At 40.6% G+C, this 23,196-nt stretch overlaps 1 protein-coding gene across 10 annotated transcripts in view; it reads left to right on the forward strand.

The window, feature by feature from the left end:
- Window positions 1-23,196, forward strand: part of ADGRG6 (adhesion G protein-coupled receptor G6) — a 211,070-nt gene that overhangs the window by 162,216 nt on the left and 25,658 nt on the right. For all 10 annotated transcript variants that reach the window (XM_056567247.1, XM_056567246.1, XM_056567249.1 and 7 more), the window contains 10 exons: window positions 2,904-2,960; window positions 3,984-4,117; window positions 6,441-6,552; window positions 6,960-7,021; window positions 7,593-7,800; window positions 9,513-9,678; window positions 10,009-10,149; window positions 13,462-13,590; window positions 14,046-14,091; window positions 18,037-18,146. In XM_056567247.1, coding sequence (XP_056423222.1) covers window positions 2,904-2,960; window positions 3,984-4,117; window positions 6,441-6,552; window positions 6,960-7,021; window positions 7,593-7,800; window positions 9,513-9,678; window positions 10,009-10,149; window positions 13,462-13,590; window positions 14,046-14,091; window positions 18,037-18,146 — 1,165 coding nt within the window. The remainder of the gene's footprint in view (window positions 1-2,903; window positions 2,961-3,983; window positions 4,118-6,440; window positions 6,553-6,959; window positions 7,022-7,592; window positions 7,801-9,512; window positions 9,679-10,008; window positions 10,150-13,461; window positions 13,591-14,045; window positions 14,092-18,036; window positions 18,147-23,196) is intronic.

Raw genomic sequence — 23,196 nt, forward strand, 5'->3', positions numbered from 1 at the left:
CATCATGCTGCAGCCAACTCCAGGCTGTGTCTTTCAGCCACTCTATGGTTTCCTCATGCTTACGCAACTTCCAGGCTGTGTCATTCAGCCACTTTATGTTCTCCTCATGCTGCCGCAAACTCCAGGCTGTGTCAATCAGCCACTATATGGTCTCCTCATGCTGCCGCCAACTACAGGATGTGCCATTCAGCCACTATGTGGTCTCCTTATGCTGACACCAACTCCAGGCTGTGTCATTCAGCCACTATATGTTCTCTTTATGCGTCCACCACCTCCAAGCTATGTCATTCAGGCACTATAGGGTCTCCTCATGCTTCCACCACCTCCACGCTGTGTCATTAAGCCACTATATGGTCTCCTCATGCTGCTACCACCTCTACGCTGTATCATTCAGGCACTATATGGTCTCCTCATGCTGCCGCCACCTCCACACTGTGTCATTCAGCCACTATATGGTCTCATGCTGCCTCCACCTCCAGGCTGTGTCATTCAGCCACTATATGTTCTCCTCATGCTGCTGCAAACTCCAGGCTGTGTCATTCAGCCACTATGTGGTTTCCTTATGCTAACGCCAACTCCAGGCTGTGCCATTCAGCCACTATATGGTCTCTTCATGCTTCCACCACCTCCACGCTGTGTCATTCAGGCACTATATAGTCTCCTCATGCTGCCGCCACCTCCACGCTGTGTCATTCAGACACTATATGGTCTCCTTATGCTGCTACTACCTCTACGCTGTATCATTCAGGCACTATATGGTCTCCTCATGCTGCCGCCACCTCCAAACTGTGTCATTCAGCCACTATATATTCTCCTCATGCTGCCGCCACCTCCAGGCTATGTCATTCAGCCACTATATGTTCTCCTCATGCTGCTGCAAACTCAAGGCTGTGTCATTCAGTCACTGTATGCTGCCGCCAACTCCAGACTGTGTCATTCAGCCACTATGTGGTCCCCTCATGCTTCTGCCAACTCCAGGCTGTGTCATTCAGCCACTATATGTTCTCCTCATGTTGCTGCAAACTCCAGGCTGTGTCATTCAGCCATTATATGCTGCCACCAACTCCAGGCTGTGTCATTCAGCCACTGTATGCTGCCGCCAACTCCAGGCTGTGTCATTAAGCCACTATGTGGTCTCCTCATGCTTCTGCAAACTCCGGGCTGTGTCATTCAGCCACTATATGTTCTCCTCATGCTGCCGCAAACTCCAGGCTGTGTCATTCAGCCATTATATGCTGCCGCCAACTCCAGGCTCTGTCATTCAGCCACTATATGTTCTCCTCATGCTGCCGCAAACTCCAGGCTGTGTCATTCAGCCATTATATGCTGCCACCAACTCCAGGCTGTGTCATTCAGCCACTATATGTTCTCCTCATGCTGCTGCAAACTCCAGGCTGTGTCATTCAGCCACTATGTGGTCTCCTTATGCTAACGCCAACTCCAGGCTGTGCCATTCAGCCACTATATGGTCTCTTCATGCTTCCACCACCTCCACGCTGTGTCATTCAGGCACTATATGGTCTCCTCATGCTGCCGCCACCTCCACGCTGTGTCATTCAGACACTATATGGTCTCCTCATGCTGCTACTACCTCTACGCTGTATCATTCAGGCACTATATGGTCTACTCATGCTGCCGCCACCTCCAAACTGTGTCATTCAGCCACTATATATTCTCCTCATGCTGCCGCCACCTCCAGGCTATGTCATTCAGCCACTATATGTTCTCCTCATGCTGCTGCAAACTCAAGGCTGTGTCATTCAGTCACTGTATGCTGCCGCCAACTCCAGACTGTGTCATTCAGCCACTATGTGGTCCCCTCATGCTTCTGCCAACTCCAGGCTGTGTCATTCAGCCACTATATGTTCTCCTCATGTTGCTGCAAACTCCAGGCTGTGTCATTCAGCCATTATATGCTGCCACCAACTCCAGGCTGTGTCATTCAGCCACTGTATGCTGCCGCCAACTCCAGGCTGTGTCATTAAGCCACTATGTGGTCTCCTCATGCTTCTGCAAACTCCGGGCTGTGTCATTCAGCCACTATATGTTCTCCTCATGCTGCCGCAAACTCCAGGCTGTGTCATTCAGCCATTATATGCTGCCGCTAACTCCAGGCTGTGTCATTCAGCCACTGTATACTGCCGCCAACTCCAGGCTGTGTCATTCAGCCACTATGTGGTCTCCTCATGCTTCTGCAAACTCCGGGCTGTGTCATTCAGCCACTATATGTTCTCCTCATGCTGCTGCAAACTCCAGGCTGTGTCATTCAGCCATTATATGTTCTCCTCATGCTGCCGCAAACTCCAGGCTGTGTCATTCAGCCATTATATGCTGCTGCCAACTCCAGGCTGTGTCATTCTCCCACTGTATGTATGCTGCTACCAACTCCAGGCTGTGTCATTAAGCCACTATATGTTCTCCTCATGCTTCCGCAAACTCCAGGCTGTGTCATTCAGCCATTATATACTGCCGCCAACTCCAGGCTGTGTCATTCAGCCACTATTTGGTCTCCTCATGCGTATTGTGTTTACTTGTGTGTTTTCAGATGATTACTGACAGTTTTGACAATAGAAATTGGCAATCAGTACACACATGAGCTGGAAAAATTAGCCATTTTCTTAGCCACCTTTAGGTAAAAAAAAGTCTGAAATAAATAAACCAGATGTAAAATATATATTTAAAAAAAAATGCTGAAAAACATTGAAACACTTTTTACTCAATTTTTATAGAATAGCTTTTTACAAAAAATTATAATTTTTTTGACAGCTACCAAAACTGAGCAAAAGTAAAAAATAAAAAAAACATTGCGTGAGCGTAATCTGAAACATACACATACTGTATACAAACATTGTTGTATGAGACTATTGTAACAATTACTCATTTATGTTTTATTTTCCTTTTAGCTTTCAGCAGAAACTTGCAAGATTCCGTAGAGGTGTAGAAGACACCAGAAACCAAAGGTAAGTTAACAGGCAGAAGGGGCATATTGACTGAAGTTGCTTGATCAGGGCACCCTAAGCTATTAAAGGGTTTATCCAGGAAAAAAATGTTTTATATATCAACAGGCTCCAGAAAGTTAAACAGATTTCTAAATTACTTCTATTAAAAAAATCTTAATCCTTTCAGTACTTATGAGCTGTTGAAGTTGAGTTGTTCTTTTCTGTCTAAGTGCTCTCTGATGACACGTGTCTCGGGAACCACCCAGTTTAGAAGCAAATCCTCACAGCAAACCTCTTCTATTCTGTGCAGTTCCCGAGACAAGCAGAGATGTCAATAGAGAGCACTGTTGCCAGACAGAAAACAACAACTCAACTTCAGCAGCTGATAATTATTGAAAGGATTAAGATTTTTTTTTTATAGAAGTAATTTACAAATCTGTTTAAACTTCTGGAGCCAGTTGATATAAAAAAAAAAAGTTTTTTCCTGGAATAAACCTTTAAATGGTCATGCAATCTTAATGTTTGGGGTTGGTCACATGTTCTTTTTAAAGAGATTGTCCAAGGAGCAGAAAAGGTATTACCCTATCTAAACCCTGGGGGTCCACTTTTACCCTTGGCACATATCAGAATTATAAAGGGGCCAGGGGGTTACCAAGATGAGAGGGGGCAGATACTGAGTCCTAGTCATTGCGTGCAGGATAAATCACACCCCCCATGTGATGTCCAGTAGCTGCACAATGTTAATTTACTTCTGAGGCTTGTTGAAGGCAGAAATGAAGTACTGAAGAACAGAAAAGGCAACACCTTTTCTATTCCACGGACAACCCTATTAATGACTAAAGTATAGTAAAAGTGCAATGATACACATTATGACCTAGTAAAAAAAAGTGGACAACAGCTCTGAATAAGGGAGGGACAGGACTCCCAACCCATGTATTCCCAGGGCTAAGAGAGATATACAGTGTTCCACATGAAAAGATCATCATCAAATTGTTCCATGCTATTTTAACAAATGTATCTAGCTTCAATAACTTTTTTTTTCAGTTACTATATCTGGGCCCTTCTGGTGTATAACAACAGTAATAATGTTGTTTTGGAAAAAGATGATATATTGAAAAAAATTAATGGCAGCCAACCCGTTGGCCTTACCCTTAAAGCAGTTGACGTTTATCCAGTTGGTAAGTGTATATAGTATGTAGTAAATGGTATCATAGGTTTAAAAAAAAAATCAATCAGTTGTGAACTCCTGATAATATTGACAGTGGTGTTGCTAAGGTTGGTGTCATCCGGTGCGGTAAAAGATGGTGTCATCCTATACCCCTTGAGCAAAGCCCCCCCCCCCCACAAAGTATTTTTTTTCACCTTTTGTGATGGACGCCCACTGTGAAGTATGTCAGGGAATTATTTCAAATATAATAATCGAATATACTAATTGCCAAGTAAGTGGACAGTGCTGAAGAAGTTTTTAACATTTGAAACTACAGCTCCCAGTATGACCTCAGAAGTGCTAAGGGTATGCTGGGAGTTGTTGTTTCATCCATCATTATTGCAGAACTTACAAGTGACTACAGCTTGGATGGGACATAGTGAAGCAGAATACACAATAATATCAGTGACGTCTTCTCTATTGTCTTCCCTTATCTAATTCAGCTAGTACATACCATAATGACTTGTTCCAGCTAAATCTTCTCTCTGTAGAAATTGACATCCAGATAGCATTGGCTCCTCAATACAAAACACAATAATTAATATAACCCTGCCACATATTGTGCCCCTGAGTATAATACTGCCACACACTGCACCTTCTGAATATAATACTGCCACACACTGCACCCCTTGAATACAATAATATAATACTGCCACACACTGCACCCTCTAAATATAATACTATCACACACCGCACCCTATGAATATAATACTATCACAAACTGTACCCTCTAAATATATAATACTGCCACACACTGTGCCCTCTGAATATAATACTACCACACACTGTGTCTTCTGGATATATTACTACCACACACTGTACCCTCTGAATTAAATACTGCCACAGATTTTCTCCTGAATATAATACTGCTACTCAATGTACCACCTAAATAAAATACTACCACACACTGGGCCCTCTGAATATAATACTACCACACACACTATACCCTATGAATATTATACTACCACATGCTCTACCCTATGAATATAATACTGCCATACACTGTAGCACCTAAATATACTATCCTATGAATATAATAGAATGTCATGCTGTAGCCCATAAAGAACGTGCCCCCAACCCCAACATTCCTGTGCCTCATCATGTCTTCATGTCTGCATCATCATATGATGCACAATAATGTGAGGGCTGGGGGTTGATGCGGCAAACATGAGGCACGGTAATGGGGGGGGGGAGTGTGATGATACAGACATGATGAGGCACAGGAATAAGGGGGTTTGGGGGTGATGAGGCTGCAATGATTCATTTTAGTCTTATAACCCCTCCCCCTTACTGTGCCTCATGTGTGCATCATTGCCTTTCACATTACTGTGCAACATCATGTCTGGCTGCCTCCAAGCAGGGGTGCATCCAAAGATAATGTGCCAAGCCGTCCATCTAGCTCCACCCAACCGCTGCTGATGTCCCGTCACGCTAACCCTTGCTGTGCCAGATCGCTGCTGGAGGATGAGTACGGGGGTGGGGTGGAAGGGAGGGGGTTGTGTTTTCAGGCTCGCAGCGATCTGAGGATGGGGGATGGGTTCTAGTGACTTGTTGTCACAACAACAGGCTGGTGTCACCCGGTGCAGTCCCCTGCCCCCCCCCCCCCCATCACTAAGCCACTGAATATTGAAATGACAGGTAAATACCAAGCAAAAAATAGTTTGTACAAATGTTTCATTTGTTTTGATTCACAATATCGATTGAGAAAAATATATATCATACAATATGCCTTAACGATTTTTTAAGCTAGAGAAAAGCACTTAAAAACCACAGCAAAACTAAAAAAGAACCCCAAAAACTAATTATGTATATTTTGAATGCAGTGACACTAAAGCTGGGTTCACACTTAGGATTCACTATTTGATCGATCAGTATTTTTGTTAGTATTTTAGCCAAAACCAGGAGTGTTTCCAAAACACAAAAGAAGGTGCAAATCTTCATATTGTAATTTTTCTCCCTGTTGGATTCCACTGATAGTTTTGGCTAGAAATTTTAACCAAAATTCTGTGTGTCAAAGTATCCTTTGGGTTTCCCTCTAGGAACAATGCAACAGATAAGTCATTGTTTCTACGTTGTTCTGTTTCAAGCTGCTTCTTCTTATTAATATTATTAATACTGTTTTTCTTTTAATAACATTTTATACCTAAAGAATTTTGTGATTGTATGGCTGTTGTGTCATTCTAAAATATTTATCAATAATAACATTAACATTTATTAAATATGTTTTGCACAAAACATTAAAAAAATTCTACAGCACCATTAATAAGCTTCCTTCAATTTCCTATTCCTTTCAGAACATTGTGAAAGTAAAGAAGACCCAACCTCATACCGGTGGCCTCCTACAAAGCCAATAACAACTGCAATTATTCCATGTCTAAAAAATCCATTTACTGCTTCAAGGACATGGTGAGACTTATGAATAATAGGCAGTCAAATCTGCTAACAAGCTATAGGCTATGTTCACACAATATATTTTCAGGTGTATTTTATAAAAAATGTGGCTCTAAAATTGTGAAAAAATTTTCACCCATTTTTGCTAAATTGATGTGAGCTATGTAAGTCTATGAGAAAATGGTTGTCTGTGCACACAGTGTATAAAAACAGCTGTATTTTTTACATCTTTAAAAATAATTTACTAATATATCACTTATTTTTTACGGTTTCACGAATATCTAAATAAAATAACAATTATATATATATATATATATATATATATATATATATATATATATATCTTTTAGCCAAAATGGAAATTCTGGTTGTGTTATTTTCCCACATACTTTGTAGTAAGTTTTTTTTTCTTTTCTTTGTAGCTATTTAGATCTACACAACTATACATCATACTGGGGAGAGCCAGATCTGAAAAATTGCACAGGTATGTAATAGAACAGTTTGAACAAGTGTGTAAAAGTGAGGAAAAATAAAATGAAATAGTTGCTACAAATGGCCCTAGTGTAAATTACAAAATTTTAGTGTCTGCTCCCACCAATAGGGGGAGCTCAGAAGCTCACTGTAAACATTAACACATAAAACCTTATAAAAAGATGCAATAAGCTTTTATTTCTTCTTCTTATAGAGGGGCTAGAGGCAAATATATTATTTACATCTGTCTAGATCTCCAACTGTTGGGGCTTTAACTGTCATAAATGTAGAAAAGGAAAATATTTAGCACAGAATGATTTAAATAGGACATAATATCTAAAGGTGGATGTTTGTTGCAATTTTAGCACTACAGGTGAATATACCCGAGGATTTTATATCCTTTTTCTTGCTTATTGAGTGGGCTAAGCTTCATAAACAAATACCCCTATTTCTAAAAGAGGCACTGTTTTTGGAGAACAGAAGGACTTTTTAAAACTCTTGATAGTTGTTTACAAGGGTATGAGAAAGATAAGAGAAGGTTATGCCTTATATGGATATGGACTAAGCACTGGATATTTTTACAGATAATGCAGAAGATTTGGCTAATCAGTTGTTAAACCTTACCGGGAGCGGCCAGGAACTGACGCAAGAAAAAGTTGATGATGTTGTTCAAACTCTTAAGAAAATAGTAAATGATGCTGACATCAATTCTGACCTGGGCTCAACTGTTGTAAACGTGTTTTCCAATATCCTGAGCAGTTCAGACAATGTGCTAGCAAAATCCTCTTCTCAGTAAGTCATTTTTCTTTTTTTCCTTTTCTCCACATAGGAGCTCTTCCTATCCACAGATAGAAATATTGTACAAAAAAAAAAAAAATGCGTGCATTGGATGCACTTAATGCAGTATATTCAAGAGAGTCTTTCAGGTTCCTTTCCGGATAAGAGAAGAAGACACTGTTGGATAGCTGTTAGGATATAAGGATGGTGGTTACCAAACCTAAAAATCACCTTTTTAATAATCAGCCAAGTGTCAATGAGGCCAAGCTTCTCACGTGCAATATCCTAGCACAACTCCTCACTTGCCCTAACCTCCAGCTCCTCCTTAACTGTAAGCCAAGCCCTGTGTTGTGTCCCTAAGCAGGGTCACCTTTTGCTACCATAAACACTGTTCGTGTGGCTGTTGCCTCAATGGTCCCTAGCTCAGTCTCAGGTCTATTTCTGCTAATGTATTGCTAGGCAAGTATATTGGCTCAATGCATGCAAAAAGCATTCAAGTGCAAGGGGTTAACTTTCTGTTCCCAAAATCCTTATCTTCACTGTGTAAAGCTTGTAACATATTTCATGTCCACCCTTCAGCCAATTAAGGGCTAAGGGCTGTCTTGTCTCTCTCCTAATCACCATGGACAGGGGAGGGACCTAAAGCACATGTTAGTTAGGCTCTGGCCTATGGTCAGGGAACATCACCCAGCAGCAGCGCTTACACTTTCCAGGTCTCTTCAACAAGCTGAAACCTTTTTTGGCGTGTACCGCTACAGGGTTAGTAATTACAAAAGTGGATGCTTTAGGGACAAAAGCAAAGCTGAAGGGCCCTCTAGCAAAGGAAGGATTAGATTCAGGTATCCTCTGGGCTAACCTTTTCAAAGCAACGGACTAATGTCTGGAGGTCCTCAGGTCAGTGACATCTTAGAGTAACCCAAGGAAATGTAGGTGAGGGGTAGGACTTTACAAAATTTAGAATGGAACACCCCAATGGACACCCCTAAAATAAGTACTCACACTTGGACTACAAATTAAACAATTCCCAAGTTCTTATTCCTCACATTGTTAAAGGAATGCAGCAGTGACATACCACCAGGTATCTCTACCTATTGTGTCTATGGAAAGGGATATTCACAGTCTGTATCATCATCACTGTCTTCTGTTATATTGGATCCACAACATCAGCAAAGAACAAGCTGTTATTCATAAATCTTGGATTTTGAGATATTTATTCCTGGGGATTTGACATGGATAGCTGCTTTATTTGAAGTAGTGGTTACTGGGAACTGTCAATTAACTACAGGGATGTTACACTTCAGCCACCGGCCCCTACAACCCTCATAATCAGTCACACATACTAACTGCAACCCTACTTCTGGCATCCCAAACCTGATATACTGCCAGCCAGGTGTTTAAATCAATTTCACAGCGTTTATGACAGACTCTCGCTCACCACACCTTAACATCATTCAAGGAGAGCCTGGTATGAGGGTGCAAAAGAGTAGATGTGCCAGCCGATGGGACTTGTCCAGCTTGGCTCTGCCTCCTTGACACTTGCCTGAGATTTATAATTTTGGTAATCTTCAATGGTGTCTGCAGGTCTAATACATCTAATAGATCCCCTTTAATATACTGCTTAATAGTACGATAAGAAGTGAATTAGAAAATAACTCAAATGTTAGTGAATTTTAATCATGTAATATTTTCCTTGAGCCTTATTTCTTCTGCTATTGTGTTTATTTTAGAGCGCTTAAAACAATAGAAGCTTTGGCCTTAAAGATTCAGTTCTCAGGACAGTCTGTCAGCATCGTGTCACGTAACTTGTGTTTGGGAGTCTCCAAAGTTAATGCTACCTCATACAATGGCTCATCCTTCAGCGTTGGACCTCAGAGTAACACATCTGATTTAAAGGTATAGTAAATTATCAATGTCAGTAAAAGATAGGAAGACAGAATTATGTTTATGATTTTTTATACTGTTGGTTAGCGTAGGAAAGCTAATGCTATTTTTAATGAATTTTTCAAGGAAATCCATTTTAGATCTGTACAACTATGAAATCTTTACAACTTTAGTCCAAGGAATGGGAGAAGGATATTGAGAAAAACTGTATGGTATTGCAAGATACTATCCTTCCCTTTAATTGTTGGAGAACGAAAGCATGATGAGCCCTCCATGTATTAGAGAAAATGCAAAAAGAGCTTTTCTGTTTGTGCTATATATGTAATTGTAATTTTTCATCAGATTGACATGAACAAAAGTCCGGACAATCCATTGGCATCTGTTGTCCTCCCATCCAGCCTTTTGTCAAACCTAAGTCAAAGTGATTTCTATACAGTTTCAAGAGCCCAGTTCACCTTCTTCAGCAAAGCTGGACTTTTTCAGGCAAGTAACTGTTAATAAAAATACAGACTCTTAATAATTATTGTAAACTTTATTAAAAAAATTAGCAAGTGGGAAAAAGACCATATTGAGCTAACCTGTCTGGTTAGTAGGATATTGTTATTGTTACCAATACTGCTACATACTGTAACTACTTTATACAAAAGTTTTCCTGGCCAAGGGAGCTGTAAAGGCCTTACAAGATCTCTCACAATATGTTAATGTTAGAGATACCAATAGGGCAAGTAAGGAGGTCAAAAATGATCAGTTCTTTAGGGAGGGCAGGTCACACAAGCTGAACGGTATCAGAGTATCACAGAAGGAGGTTACCTCCGTCATTATAGACTTCAATGTTACATTTATAATTTTATGATGTTATTTATGGTGGAAAAACAATTACGGCATGAGCAGTATTTTTTCCATCAAAATAATTAAATGCATTAAACGTAACTGATGTTAGCGGAGTATAAAAATAAATCATCCATTGGAATCAATGGGATCTGTTCATTTCAGTTTCCTTTCAGTTTCCCAGACTCCTCAATGGATCTGGAGAAAGGAAATGAAAAATGATGAAGTGAACCCAGCCTTAAGTCATAAAAGGTAAAACAAATAGAATTTGATTTAGCTATAACATGCCTGCAGTCAAAGTTAACTTTTCCATTTAATTGTGTATAATGTACATAGAGAAAAAAGTTGTGGCACGTCTTCATACAGTAAGCAGCAGGTTTCAGGCATCCGCAATGGCAATACAAATATTTGTTTTCCTTACTAAACAATCCAGTGGTACAGTATGTCGGTGCCAATAAGAGATCCAAGCCATTCTATTTAGGAAGTGATCTTACAGTTGTTGTAATGTGTTTTGTTCCACATTGTAAACAGCTTAGGTACAGCTAAGGATATCATTATCATTATGTTAAGGAAGCTGCAAGGTTTTTGCTACTTCACATTCACTGGTAACGTGTCCGCCAATTAATATGGAATTCTGAACAAAGTCTCTGAAAAAAATTGAATTCTCCCCATACTGTAAACAGGATGCAGGGTTGAAATGGTAACAAGTGTTTCCCATTTAAACAGAAATAATGTAGTGCACTTGCATTTGGAAGTTATTACTACACTTCCTATACCTGATTTCAGATCTGCATGGTAAAAGTGTCACCCTTTTACTGAACCCATGTTTTCACTTATAAGTATGGCTCATCCTGCTAACAGTACTTGTCAGAGAAGGTATAGTTGTATAGTTTCCATGGCTGTTAAATGTCTGTTTTAGCATTTTTGATTAAAAATAAACAGTGAAGGCCAGTTATTTTCAACATGTTTATTAAAAGGGTTATCCATGGTGCAGAAAAAATCCTACCTGTTTCTCTGTCCAGGCCTTTTCTCAGGATTATACCTTCTGAGATGAAGGAGGGCAGGTACCAGTCACAATCATTTTGTTCAGGTCTAATCCCTCGCAATGTCCGATAGCTGAAGAGGTAGGTCCTTTTCACCTTCCTGGACAACCCTTTTAATGACATTGTAGAGGGGTTACAGAGAAGAATTTGCAGATGACACTAAACTGGGTAACGTGATAATATCATACTACAGAGGAATTTAAGGAACTTAGAGGCTTTGGCAGAGAAATGGCAAATAAAGTTTAATGTGGATAAATGTAAGGTTATGCATTAGTGCTGTAAAAACAAATTGAACAATGATGTGTTAAATAATAAAAGACTGGGTAAAACTACTACGGAAAACTACTTGGGGATATTGGTGGACAGTAAACTCAACTTCAAAACTAATAAAGTCATGGGAAGCATCAAGACCGACAATTTTGGGCACCAGCATATGAGAAGGACAACGTACTGCAATGTGTGCAAGCAAGGTACTTAACTTCATGAGGGGACGTGGCTGACTTCCCAACGTGCGCACAGGGTTCAGAACTAAATGTTCCAAACGCAGCTGGAAGCCTGGCCAGTGGAGTACCCCTTAAATGGAATGGGTAGACTGCAGTACCAAACAGGTTATCAAGCTTGGGGTTATTTCACTTTGAAAAAAAACAAACAATGGGTTAGGGATGATTTGAACACAATGTACAAATATATGAATGAGCGGTACATCACTCTCTAGTAATCTTTTAATACTTATGATAATTACTGTGACAAAAGGGCATCCTCTACGTCTTGAGATTATTCTAGTCTCTATTTATTAATGTTAGAGCAGTGAGACCATAGAACTTTCTGCCACAAGAGGTTGTGATGGCTGTTTCATGGATGTGGACCCAGAGCTGGCCCAAGACATTATGCGGCCTGGGTCCAAGAGTGAAATGCTGCCCCCATCCCCCCCCCCAAAAAAAAAAAAAACGGGAAAAAAAAGGTAGGCAGCAGTTTCCCAACATTAGGTAGCATAGTTTCTCCACATTAGGTAACATTGTTTACCCACATTAGGTAGCATAGATTCCCCACATTAGGTAGCATAGATTCCCCACATTAGGTAGCAGTTTCCCCACATTAGGTAGCAGTTTTCCCACATTAGGTAGCAGTTTCCCTACAGTAAGTAGCAGTTTCCCCACATTAGGTTGCATAGTTTCTCCACATTAGGTAGCAGTTTTCTCACATTAGGTAGCTATTTCCCCACATTAGGTAGCAGTTTTCCCATATTAGGTAGCAGTTTCCCCACATTAGGTAGCATAGTTACCCCACATTAGGTAGCAGTTTCCCCACATTAGGTAGCATTTTCCCCACATAAGGTAGCAGTTTTCCCACATTAGGTTGCAGTTACCCCACATTAGGAAGCATATTCCCCTGACACACAGACACAAACAGACAGACACACAGACACACTGACCTGCCCTGCACAGCGCTTCTTCTCTCCGGCGGCAGCCTGACGAGTGACTTCACTGACATTCTCCTATGTGGATCTGTCACTTGTGCGACATCCCTCGTCAGACCTGGGCCAGCTGGCCGCAGGCTCACTGTGTTAAAGTGGCCACTGCGCTATTAAACAGCTCAGGCTGTGCCGGCGCTGCAACCACTTTAGAACAATGAGCAACCGCAGCGCAGCGACAGTGCCAGCTCAAGCATGGACCCAAGTGGCACAAAAAGGGTCAGCAAAGTGCCGCCCCTGAAAAAGTGCCACCTGGGACCATGATCCCACCGGTTCCCATAGGGTGTCTGGAAAGTAAAGACTCATTTCATATATTACAGTTGTTTACCATTACCTATTTTATTCTAATATATATAGATATATCAAACAATAGACTGTAAATTATTGTTAAGAAAGTATTAAGGATTGCTGTATAAATCAAATTCATAAATATAATCTTTTCTGTATTAACAGGATCGTCTTTTAAATACTGGAAACATTCAAAAACTGAATAGTTATGTTGTAGCCTGTAGCATTGGAAATATTTCTATTCATGATCTTACAGATCCCGTAAAGATAACTATTAAGCATCGTTCGAGTCAGGTGAGTCATGTTTTCACCTATAAGTGTTCACCTATTATTCAAAATTCAAAAATAAAAGAGAAGTAGAGTTTTACTTGTGTGTTCAAAATAAAAAAAATTATATTTTATAGGGTATAGAGTACTGCCAACAATACAAAGCTAGACATCCATTATTATAATTGTGTCAGGTCAATGGTTACTGTTGCATTAAACAACTTCCCTCCATGTGATAGCGATAACATATGTGATTTCTAACATGATGGTAAATCACCTAATTTATAGTCCAGCTCAGGTTTTTCATTCTGAAATAAAGAGAATAAGAATTAGCTGTGCAAAATGGAAGGGCTCTCCGGAGCTCAGTAATAGCACTAAGAGCTCAAAAATCACTTTGTCTCCACCCTATGGGTTACATGTAACAAAATCTTGTAAGTACAGGTTCACTTTAATACTAAGATTTGTTGACCTTATTGTTTTAGGAAAATGGTGATCCAGTCTGTGTCTACTGGGATATGAACAAAAATTGTAAGTTGTTTCTTAGTGTTATTAAGACCTGCTTTGTTACGCTCAGTACTAGGTAACGCTACATTCACACTATCGTCTCCGGTAGTGTGAAGCCCGTTATTTTTGGATTGTGAATAGCTGGAGAAAAAATAGTACTTGCAAAGTCTTTTTCTCCCGCTATTCTCTTTGAAAATAATGGCGTCTGATGGACGTCCATCGGGACCCGTTATTGCTCATTATGACCCGTCAAAATGACAGCCATAAAACTGCAAAAAAAAAAAGAGAGAGTTTGACGGCCGTATTTGACGGGGCATGCCAGTAGTGTGAAAGGGGCCTTATACCTAAGCCGTGTAATGACGAGAAAAAACTTGTTTTATAAGTTCATGTTTATATAGTTTTCCAGAGTTCAAAATCCATCCCTATCAAATAAATGTACAGTATATGTGATAGTCTCAAATTACGCTATATTCATGTATACCATTTAGTTTGAGCAGACCCTTTTTTTTTTTTTAGAAAGTTCCTTTTTATTAAAAGATTTTTTCTAAATTTTTCTTTATTTCGCTGATGGGACCTCTTCTGTGATAAATGGGGGAACTCAGCAGCAATTGTTTAATTTCCCTAAAACATTAAATTCTCTGGAAACATGAAATTATATTTATATGTTTTACTTATTCAAGTTATTTTGCAAAAAAATTTAACAAAATACAAAATTAAAGTGTACTTGTCATTAGCAAATCTTTTTATATAAGGGAGAAAATAACATTATGGCCCTCATTTACTTAGAAAATCAGGTTGTAAGTCTATCTTGCTTTCTTACCCGACTGCTTTTTTCCCCTGGTATTTATTATTATGTCTCATCCTGTTTGTCGCACGTGGGTTTTGTTGGTTTTGGTTTCCAACTCCTTTGAGCTGTCGGGAAAAAATCCACAACAATACAACAAATTCGGGTTGGAAACCTTTATAAATATGTGGGAAAGCTCAGAAATGTCGGGTAACGCCCCTTTTTCGGGTTTGGGAGAATCCACATCGGGTCCTCGGGAAAAAATGTTGCATCGTGTCGCAGACTGGCGCATGATGTCTGCGACATGGCGCAGACAAAGATGCGACAAAAAAACCCGACAAAAGAGGTCGGGTTTAGAATAGTAAATGAGGGCCAATGTGTATATTTGTAATATGCATTAGTTTGAAAATATTTTTGTCCCTGCAGCTTTTGCCTGTGTGTCTCTGTGAGGAGACCAAGTACAGTAAGTGAGGGTGGACAAACAGGGCTCTGTGCACTGAGGACAAGTGGGGCTCTGTACACTGTGACATGTTCCTGGCTCACACAGCAGGATGATTGACACGCCAGGAGGCTGCACATAGCCCTGCTTTTCCTACCCACACTTCCTGTATTTGGACTCCTTATAGAGACACACAGGCAATAGCTGCAGGGACAGCATTTTTCTCCCAAAAATATACACATTTTTTTTTTACCAATGTATATTGCAAATATACAAATAATGGTGTTGTCTACATTATATAAAAAGTTTTTGCTAGTGGCAGGTACACTTTAAGATTCTAATGATTAACCTCTGAAGGACCCATGCCATACCGTTATGTCATGAGTTCGCTCCTGTTCTTTAATGTGACTAATCACTGATAGATTGCCAAAGGCAATCCAATAAAGGCCCTGAGGGTCCCAACCCAAAATTTACTAAATACAGGACTTTAATTTGCGGGTCCAAAAATATAATAATGAAAAAAGAAGGAAAAATCACACATTTAAAAACACTATGTGCTCCTAATAGCTGAATTAAGGCTTATTGCTAATTCAGCTATTAGTTAGGAGCACATAGTGTTTTTAAATGTGTGATTTTTCCTTCTTTTTTCATTATTATATTTTTGGACCCGCAAATTAAAGTCCTGTATTTAGTAAATTTTTGGTTGGGACCCTCAGGGCCTTTATTGGATTGCCTTTGGCAATCTATCAGTGATTATTGTATATTTTGCCCTCCAGCCATTAGTCTCGCTCTTTTGTATTGTTCTTTAATGTGGTCCCGGCTCCTAGCAATGGCCAGGACCTATGGCTAATAGGGCGTGGCACTGATCGCGGTGCCGCGCGCTATTAACCCTTTAAACGTGGTGTTCAAAGTTGATTGCCACGTCTAAAGTGAAACTAAACTAATGCCGGTTTGCTCAGGGGGCTATAGGACATGAGGAGCAGCTATAGGACACAAGGAGGGTCTCCTTACCTGCCTCCTGGTGTCCAATCGCCGAATGACTGCTCAGTGCCTGAGAACCAGGCATGAGCTGTCAAGCGGCAGAATCATCAATCAATGGTTTACTATGAGAAACCGTTGATCAATGTAAAAGATCAGTGTGTGCAGTGTTATAGCCCCCATGGGAGCTATAACACTGCAAAAAAAAAGTGAAAAAAAAAGTTAATAAAGATAATTTAACCCCTTCCTAAATAAAAGTTTAAATCATGTGGTATTGGCGCGTGCGGAAATGTCCGAATTATAAAAATGTATAATTAATTTAACCACACGGTCAATGGCGTACGCACAAATACATTTCCAAGGTAGCATATTTTTGGTCACTTTTTATATCATGAAAAAATGAATAAAAAGCGATCAATAAGTCCGCTCAATAGAAAAATGGTACCACTAAAAACTTCAGATCATGGCGCAAAAAATGAGCCCTCATGTCGCCCCATACGGCAAAAAATTTAAAAGTTATAGGGATCAGAAGATGACAATTTTAAACGTATAAATTTTCCTACATGTAGTTATGATTTTTTTCAGAAATAGGACAAAATCAAACCAACATAAGTAGGTTATTGTTTTAATCGTATGGACTTACAGAATAATGATAAGGTATCATTTTTACCGAAAATTGTACTGTGTAGAAACGGAAGCTCCCAAAATTTACAAAATGAAGTTTTTTCTTCAATTTTGTCGAGCAATGATTTTTTTTTCCGTTTCGCCGTAGATCTTTGGGTAAAATGACTGCTGTCATTACAAAGAAGAATTGGTGGCACAAAAAATAAGCCATCATATGGATTTTTAGGTGCAAAATGTAAAGAGTTATGATTTTTTAAATGTAAGGAGGGAAAAACGGAAGTGCAAAAATGGAAGAACCCTGGGTCCTTAAAGGGGTATTCCGCCCCTAGACATCTTATCCCCTATCCAAAGGATAGGAGATAAGATGTCAGATCACCGCGGTCCCGCTGCTGGGGAGCCCCTGGGATCCCCGCTGCGGCACTGCGCTATCATTACAGCACAGAGCGAGTTCGCTCTGCACATAATGATGGGCAGTACAGGGGCCGGAGCATCGTTACGTCACGGCTCCGCCCCTCGTGACGTCACGGCCCGCCCCTTTCAATACAAGTCTATGGGAGGGGGCGTGGTGGTCATCAAACCCCCTCCCATAGACTTGCATTAAGGGGACGGGCCGTGATGTCACGAGGGGCGGCGCCATGACGTCACGCTGCTCCGTCCCCCGTATCGCCCGTCATTACGCACAGAGCGAAATCGCTCTGTGCTGTAATGAGAGCGCGGTGCCGCAGCGGGGATCCCAGGGGTCCCCAGCAGCAGGACCGAGGCGATCTGACATCTTATCCCCTATCCTTTGGATAGGGGATAAGATGTCTAGGGGCAGAATACCCCTTTAAGGGGTTAAACTAAATGCATGACCTATAAGCAGTTTACTGTCAGTGTTTATAAAAGATCACTATATATTGTATAATCCTGTGTCTGAGGTATGAGGAAGTGATAAAATCAACTAAACTCTGTATATCCGCCAGGGAAATGGACAGTTTATTCTTTGCTACTTTACTGCTTAGTACCCAGAGTGCTGTGCATATAATGAAATCTATCACAATACCATAAGATATGACCCTTGTTTCTTCATAGGGCTTTCACAATCTTGTTTTTTCAGTTGTAGCAAATCTTTAACAACTGATTATTCAATATTACTTTTCAACAGCTGGCAGTGGAGGCTGGAGCCAAGCTGGCTGCCGGGTGCTGATAAATGAGTCCAATGCTAATGAGACCGTCTGCTTGTGCAATCACCTCACACATTTTGGTATTCTCATGGTAAGTGTATAAATAATAGGCCTTTATTTTTATTTGGCTTTAAGATGGACATTCTATAGTTTATGTGAATGTGTTTGTAATGTGTTAAGCCTTTTTTTTATTGCTAATTGTCAAAATGAATAATATAAAAAGGGAAAAAGTGTTCTTCGTGTAACTTAAAAGTTAAAAGGAGACTGTCAGATCCAAAAACTTTTTAGATGCTGTTATTGATGAAAATTAAAGACCTTTTGTAATATGGTTGTTTAAAATGTTTTGAATATTTAATAAAGAAAATGGCTCCTTAAAATCCAACCACTATGGGTCCCCATACCTACAGGGACACTAACAAGTCCTGCAGCAGCATCAGGCTTGTCCATGAGTCATGGACAAGAGATGACTCATGGACAATGCTGCATGAGCAGACACACCAATCATCTCCCACCACCACAAGGGAGGGACACGCCCCCTTCCCCTGACAGAATTTCTAACACTGTGAGCTAATGAAAAGAGGTATTTTTATAATAAATATAGGTAAAAGAGGTTTAAAAATGCACATGTTCAGAATTAGGTACTGAGTAATAGAAAAATTCATTTTTTGTGAGATCTGATAGTTGCGCTTAATTTTTTTTGTTTTGTATTGCATTTTTATGCAAAAAGAGTTTTCAATTGACAACTGATTTTGATTTAAAATTATGGATTTCGATATGAAACACATTCTATATAAAATCTCACCTGTATACTTTTGTATATTAAATTCACATGGAGGTATACAGAAGTGTTTTTTTGTATGTTATACTAAGGGTCCTGCTACTGTAATAGGTCCAGAGATTGAATAGTTCCAATCCCTGCTCATGTAATAGGGGATGTGTGACTGACAACACATGTAAGAGGAAGACCACATGAACAATTCATGAATTCTCCGCAGGGCTCTCCTCACACAATGGTTAACCCATGCAGGACCAAGGGCGTACATGTACGCCCTCGGACAATGGTATTTAAAGGGGTACTCCTGTGGAAAACTTTTTTTTTTTTTAAATGAACTGGTGCCAGATTTGTAAATGACTTCTATTTAAAAATCTTAATCCTTTCAGTACTTTTTAGCAGCTGTAGGCTACAGAGGAAATTCTTTTCTTTTGAAATTTATTTTTTGTCTTGTCCACAGTGCTCTCTGCTGACACCTCTGTCCGTGTCAGGAACTGTCTAGAGCAGCATAGGTTTGCTATGGGGATTTTCTCCTGTTCTGGACAGTTCCTGATACGGGCATCAGGTGTCAGCAGAGAGCACCGTGGACAAGACAAAAAAGATATTCAAAAAGTAAATAATTTCCTATGTAGTGTACAGCAGCTCATAAGTACTGGAAGGGTAAAGATTTTTTAATAGAAGTCATTTACAAATCTGTTTAACTTTCTGGCACCTGTTGATTTAAAAAAATGTTTTCCACTGGAGGACCCCTTTAACGACCCAAGGGCGTACCTGTACCCCCTGGTCCCATTAATGGGGTTTAAACTGCCCTCACCAGCGGAGAACAGGTTAAACCCTATGGGTCCCGGTTACTACGGGCAGCCGGGACCAATGGCTAATGTGCCGGGCACTGTCAATCGAGCTGATGCCCGCCATCAACCCTTTAGACACCGCGATCAAAGCTGATCGCGGTGTCTAAAAAGAAAGTGACAGTGTCCCGGCAGATTAGCGGAGCTGATCGGGACATTGCGATTATGTAGCGATGTCCCGATCAGCTCCGCTAAGCTGCCGGGACACTGTCACTTTCTTTTTAGACACCGTGATCTGCTTACTGGACTCACCTGCCTCTTCGTTGTCCATTCAGTGATTACACTGATCAATATTATATTGATTCAGTATATGCAATCAGAAGATTGCATGTTTTAGCCCCCTGTGGGGCACATTCGATAGCGTTCACAGAAAAAAATACTAAAGTCACTTCATAAATTGTGCATTTTTGGTCACTTCATATACCATAAAAATCTTAGTAAAAAGCGATCAAAAAGTCCCATCAAAACTAAAATGGTACCGATAAAAACTACAGACCACAGCGCAAAAAATGAGACCTCATATAGCCCCGTATGCTGAAAAAGAAAAAGGTTATAGGGGTCAGAAGATCACAATTTTAAACATACTGACTTTGGTGCATGTAGTTAGGATTTTTTTAAAGTGGTAAAATAAAATAAAACCTACATAAATTGGGTATTCTTGTGACAGTATGGACCTACAGATTAAAAATTGGTGTAATTTTTACCGGAAATTGCACTGTGTAGAATCGGAAACCCCCATAAGCTACAAATTGGCGTGTTTTTTTCACCCCACAAATATATATGGCTTAGTCGTTAAAGGGGTACTCCCATGCTAGACATCTTATCCCCTGATCGCGGGGGTCCCGCCGCTGGGGACCCCCGCATTATTGAATGCGGCACCCACCTGGTTTTTCACCGGAACCGCTGGAGTGTCTGAGTCGTGACTCTGGAAACGGAAGTCCGTGACGTCAGGACTCCGCCCCCGTGAGACGTTATGCCCATCCCCTCAATGCAAGGATAGGGGATAAGATGTCTAGGGTGGGAGTACCCCTTTAAGGGGTTAACAATTTGTCCTTTTGCGCTCAGCAGCTGAGCGCGCATCATACCCAATGGGTCTCGGTTACTATAAGCCCAGTCCAGAATTAACCCTTTAAAAAGTATTTACTTTAAATCAAAAGTAAACATTGCCGGTTACCTCAGTGGTGCTGTTCTGGACCCCCGCAGTGAAATCACAGCATCCCGAACAGCTTGCAGGACACAAGGAGGATCCCTACCTGCCTTCTCACTGTCCGATCGCCTAATGACGGCTCCGTGCCGGAGATCCAGGCAGGAGCAGTCAAGTGGCAGAAACACTGATTAATGCTATGTTATGGCATAGCAGTGAACAGTGTAAGAGATCTATGTATGCAATGTTATAGTCCCCTATGGAGGCTATAACATTGCAAAAAAAAAAAAAGAGTAAAAAAGTTAATAAATGTGATTTAACCCCTTCCCTAATAAAAGTTTCAATTACCCCCCTTTTCCAATAAAAAAAAAAACTGTAAATAAAAATAAAAATAAACATATGTGGTATCGCTGCATGCGTAAATGTCCACAATGTAAAAATATATAATTAATTAAACCACACGGTCCAAAGTAAAATTGTTGCTGCAAAGAACAAGCCCTCATATGGATTTTTAGGTGGAAAATTTAAAGTAATTTTTAGAGGGTGAGGAGGAAAAAACAAAAGTGCAAAAATTTTAAATCGCCAAAGAGGGAAGGGGTTAAAGGTGGAAAACATTTTTTTTAATCAACTGGTGCTGAAAGTCTAACAGATTTGTAAATTACTTCTATTAAAAAATCTTAATCCTTCCAGTACCTATCAGCTGCTGTATAATACAGAGAAAGTTCTTTTCTTTTTGAATTTCCTTTCTGTCTGACCACAGTGCTCTCTGCTGACATCTCTGTTCATGTCAGGAACTGTCCAGAGCAGGAGAGGTTTGCTATGGGGAATTGCTCCTGCTCTGGACAGTTCTTGACATGGACAGAGGTGTCAGCAGAGAGCACGGTGGTCAGACAGAAAAGAAATTCAAAAAGAAAATAACTTTTTCTATATTATACAGCAGCTGATAAGTACTGGAAGGATTAAGATTTTTAACCCCTTAAGGACGCAGCCCTTTTTCACCTTAAGGACTGAGCCCTTTTTCGCGATTCTGACCACCGTTGCTTTATGAATTAATAATGCGAAAAAGCTTTTACCGAATATTCTGATTCTGAGATTGTTTTTTTGGGACATATTCTACTTTATTTTGGTGGTAAATTTTCGGCGTTACTTGCATCCTTTTTTGGTGAAAAATCCCCAAAATTCATAAAAATTTTGAAAATTTTGCATTTTTCTAACTTTGAAGCTCTCTACGTGTAAGGAAAATGGATATTCACAATACATTTTATTTTTATTCACAAATACAATATGTCCACTTTATGTTTGCATCATAAAATGGACATATTTTTGCTTTTTGAAAAAATTAGAGGGCTTCAAAGTAGAGCAGCAATTTTCAAAATATTCATGAAAATTGCTAAATCTGAAGGGACAGATGTTACAGAACTACAACTCCCAGCATGCCTGGGCAGTCCAGGCATGCTGAGAGTTGTAGTTTGGAAACATCTGGAGGGCTACCGTTTGGGCACCACTGTAACAGTGGTCTCCAAACTTTGACCCTCCATATGTTGCAAAACTTCAACTCCCCGCATGCCCAGACAGCCTTTGGCTGTATGGGCATGCTGGGAGTTGCAGTTTGGCCTTCCTAGTAGTTGCCACAGTAAGATTGTTTTATTTTAACTTTCAATTACCCCCCCCCCCCCACCGTCGCTTCCCTACCTGATCCAGTATCCAGCAGTCTCCAGCGAAGATCCGGGTCCCCAGGCATCTTCTCGTGCAGGTATCGGCCTCCATCTTCTTCCCACAATCGCCTCGACATCCAGGGGAGGGCAGAACAGGGGGTTGCCATGGCAACCCACTGTCCTGCTCTGCCATTGGTCAGAATCAGTTCTGACCAATGGCAGGGGATAGGAGGAGATTGCAGCTCTGCGACCTCATTCCTAGCCCTCAAGATGATCGGGGCTGTCCCTGACAGCTCCGATCATCGCTATTTTCCGGCAGGCATTCAGCAGGCAAATCATTCAGCAGGCACCCCGTTACATCGCCCAGGGACCCTGAGACCCCCCCATGAGACCCCCCATGTCGGCAATCGCAGAAAATCGCATGTCAATTCAGACATGCGATTTTCTGCTATTCCGGGCTGATTGGGTCTCTGGTGACCCGATCACCCGGAAAATCCCCATCCGGTCCCCAACTGGCTAGCGACGGGGACTGGAATTCCCACGGGCGTATCCATACGTCCTCAGTCCTTAAAGGGGTATTCCAGGCAAAAACTTTTTTTTATATATCAACTGGCTCCGGAAAGTTAAACAGATTTGTAAATTGCTTCTATTAAAAAATCTTAATCCTTTCAATAGTTATTAGCTTCTGAAGTTTTCTGTCTAACTGCTCAATGATGATGTCA

This window comes from Hyla sarda, chromosome 3 (genome assembly GCF_029499605.1).
Source record: "Hyla sarda isolate aHylSar1 chromosome 3, aHylSar1.hap1, whole genome shotgun sequence".
Lineage (NCBI taxonomy): Eukaryota > Metazoa > Chordata > Amphibia > Anura > Hylidae > Hyla > Hyla sarda.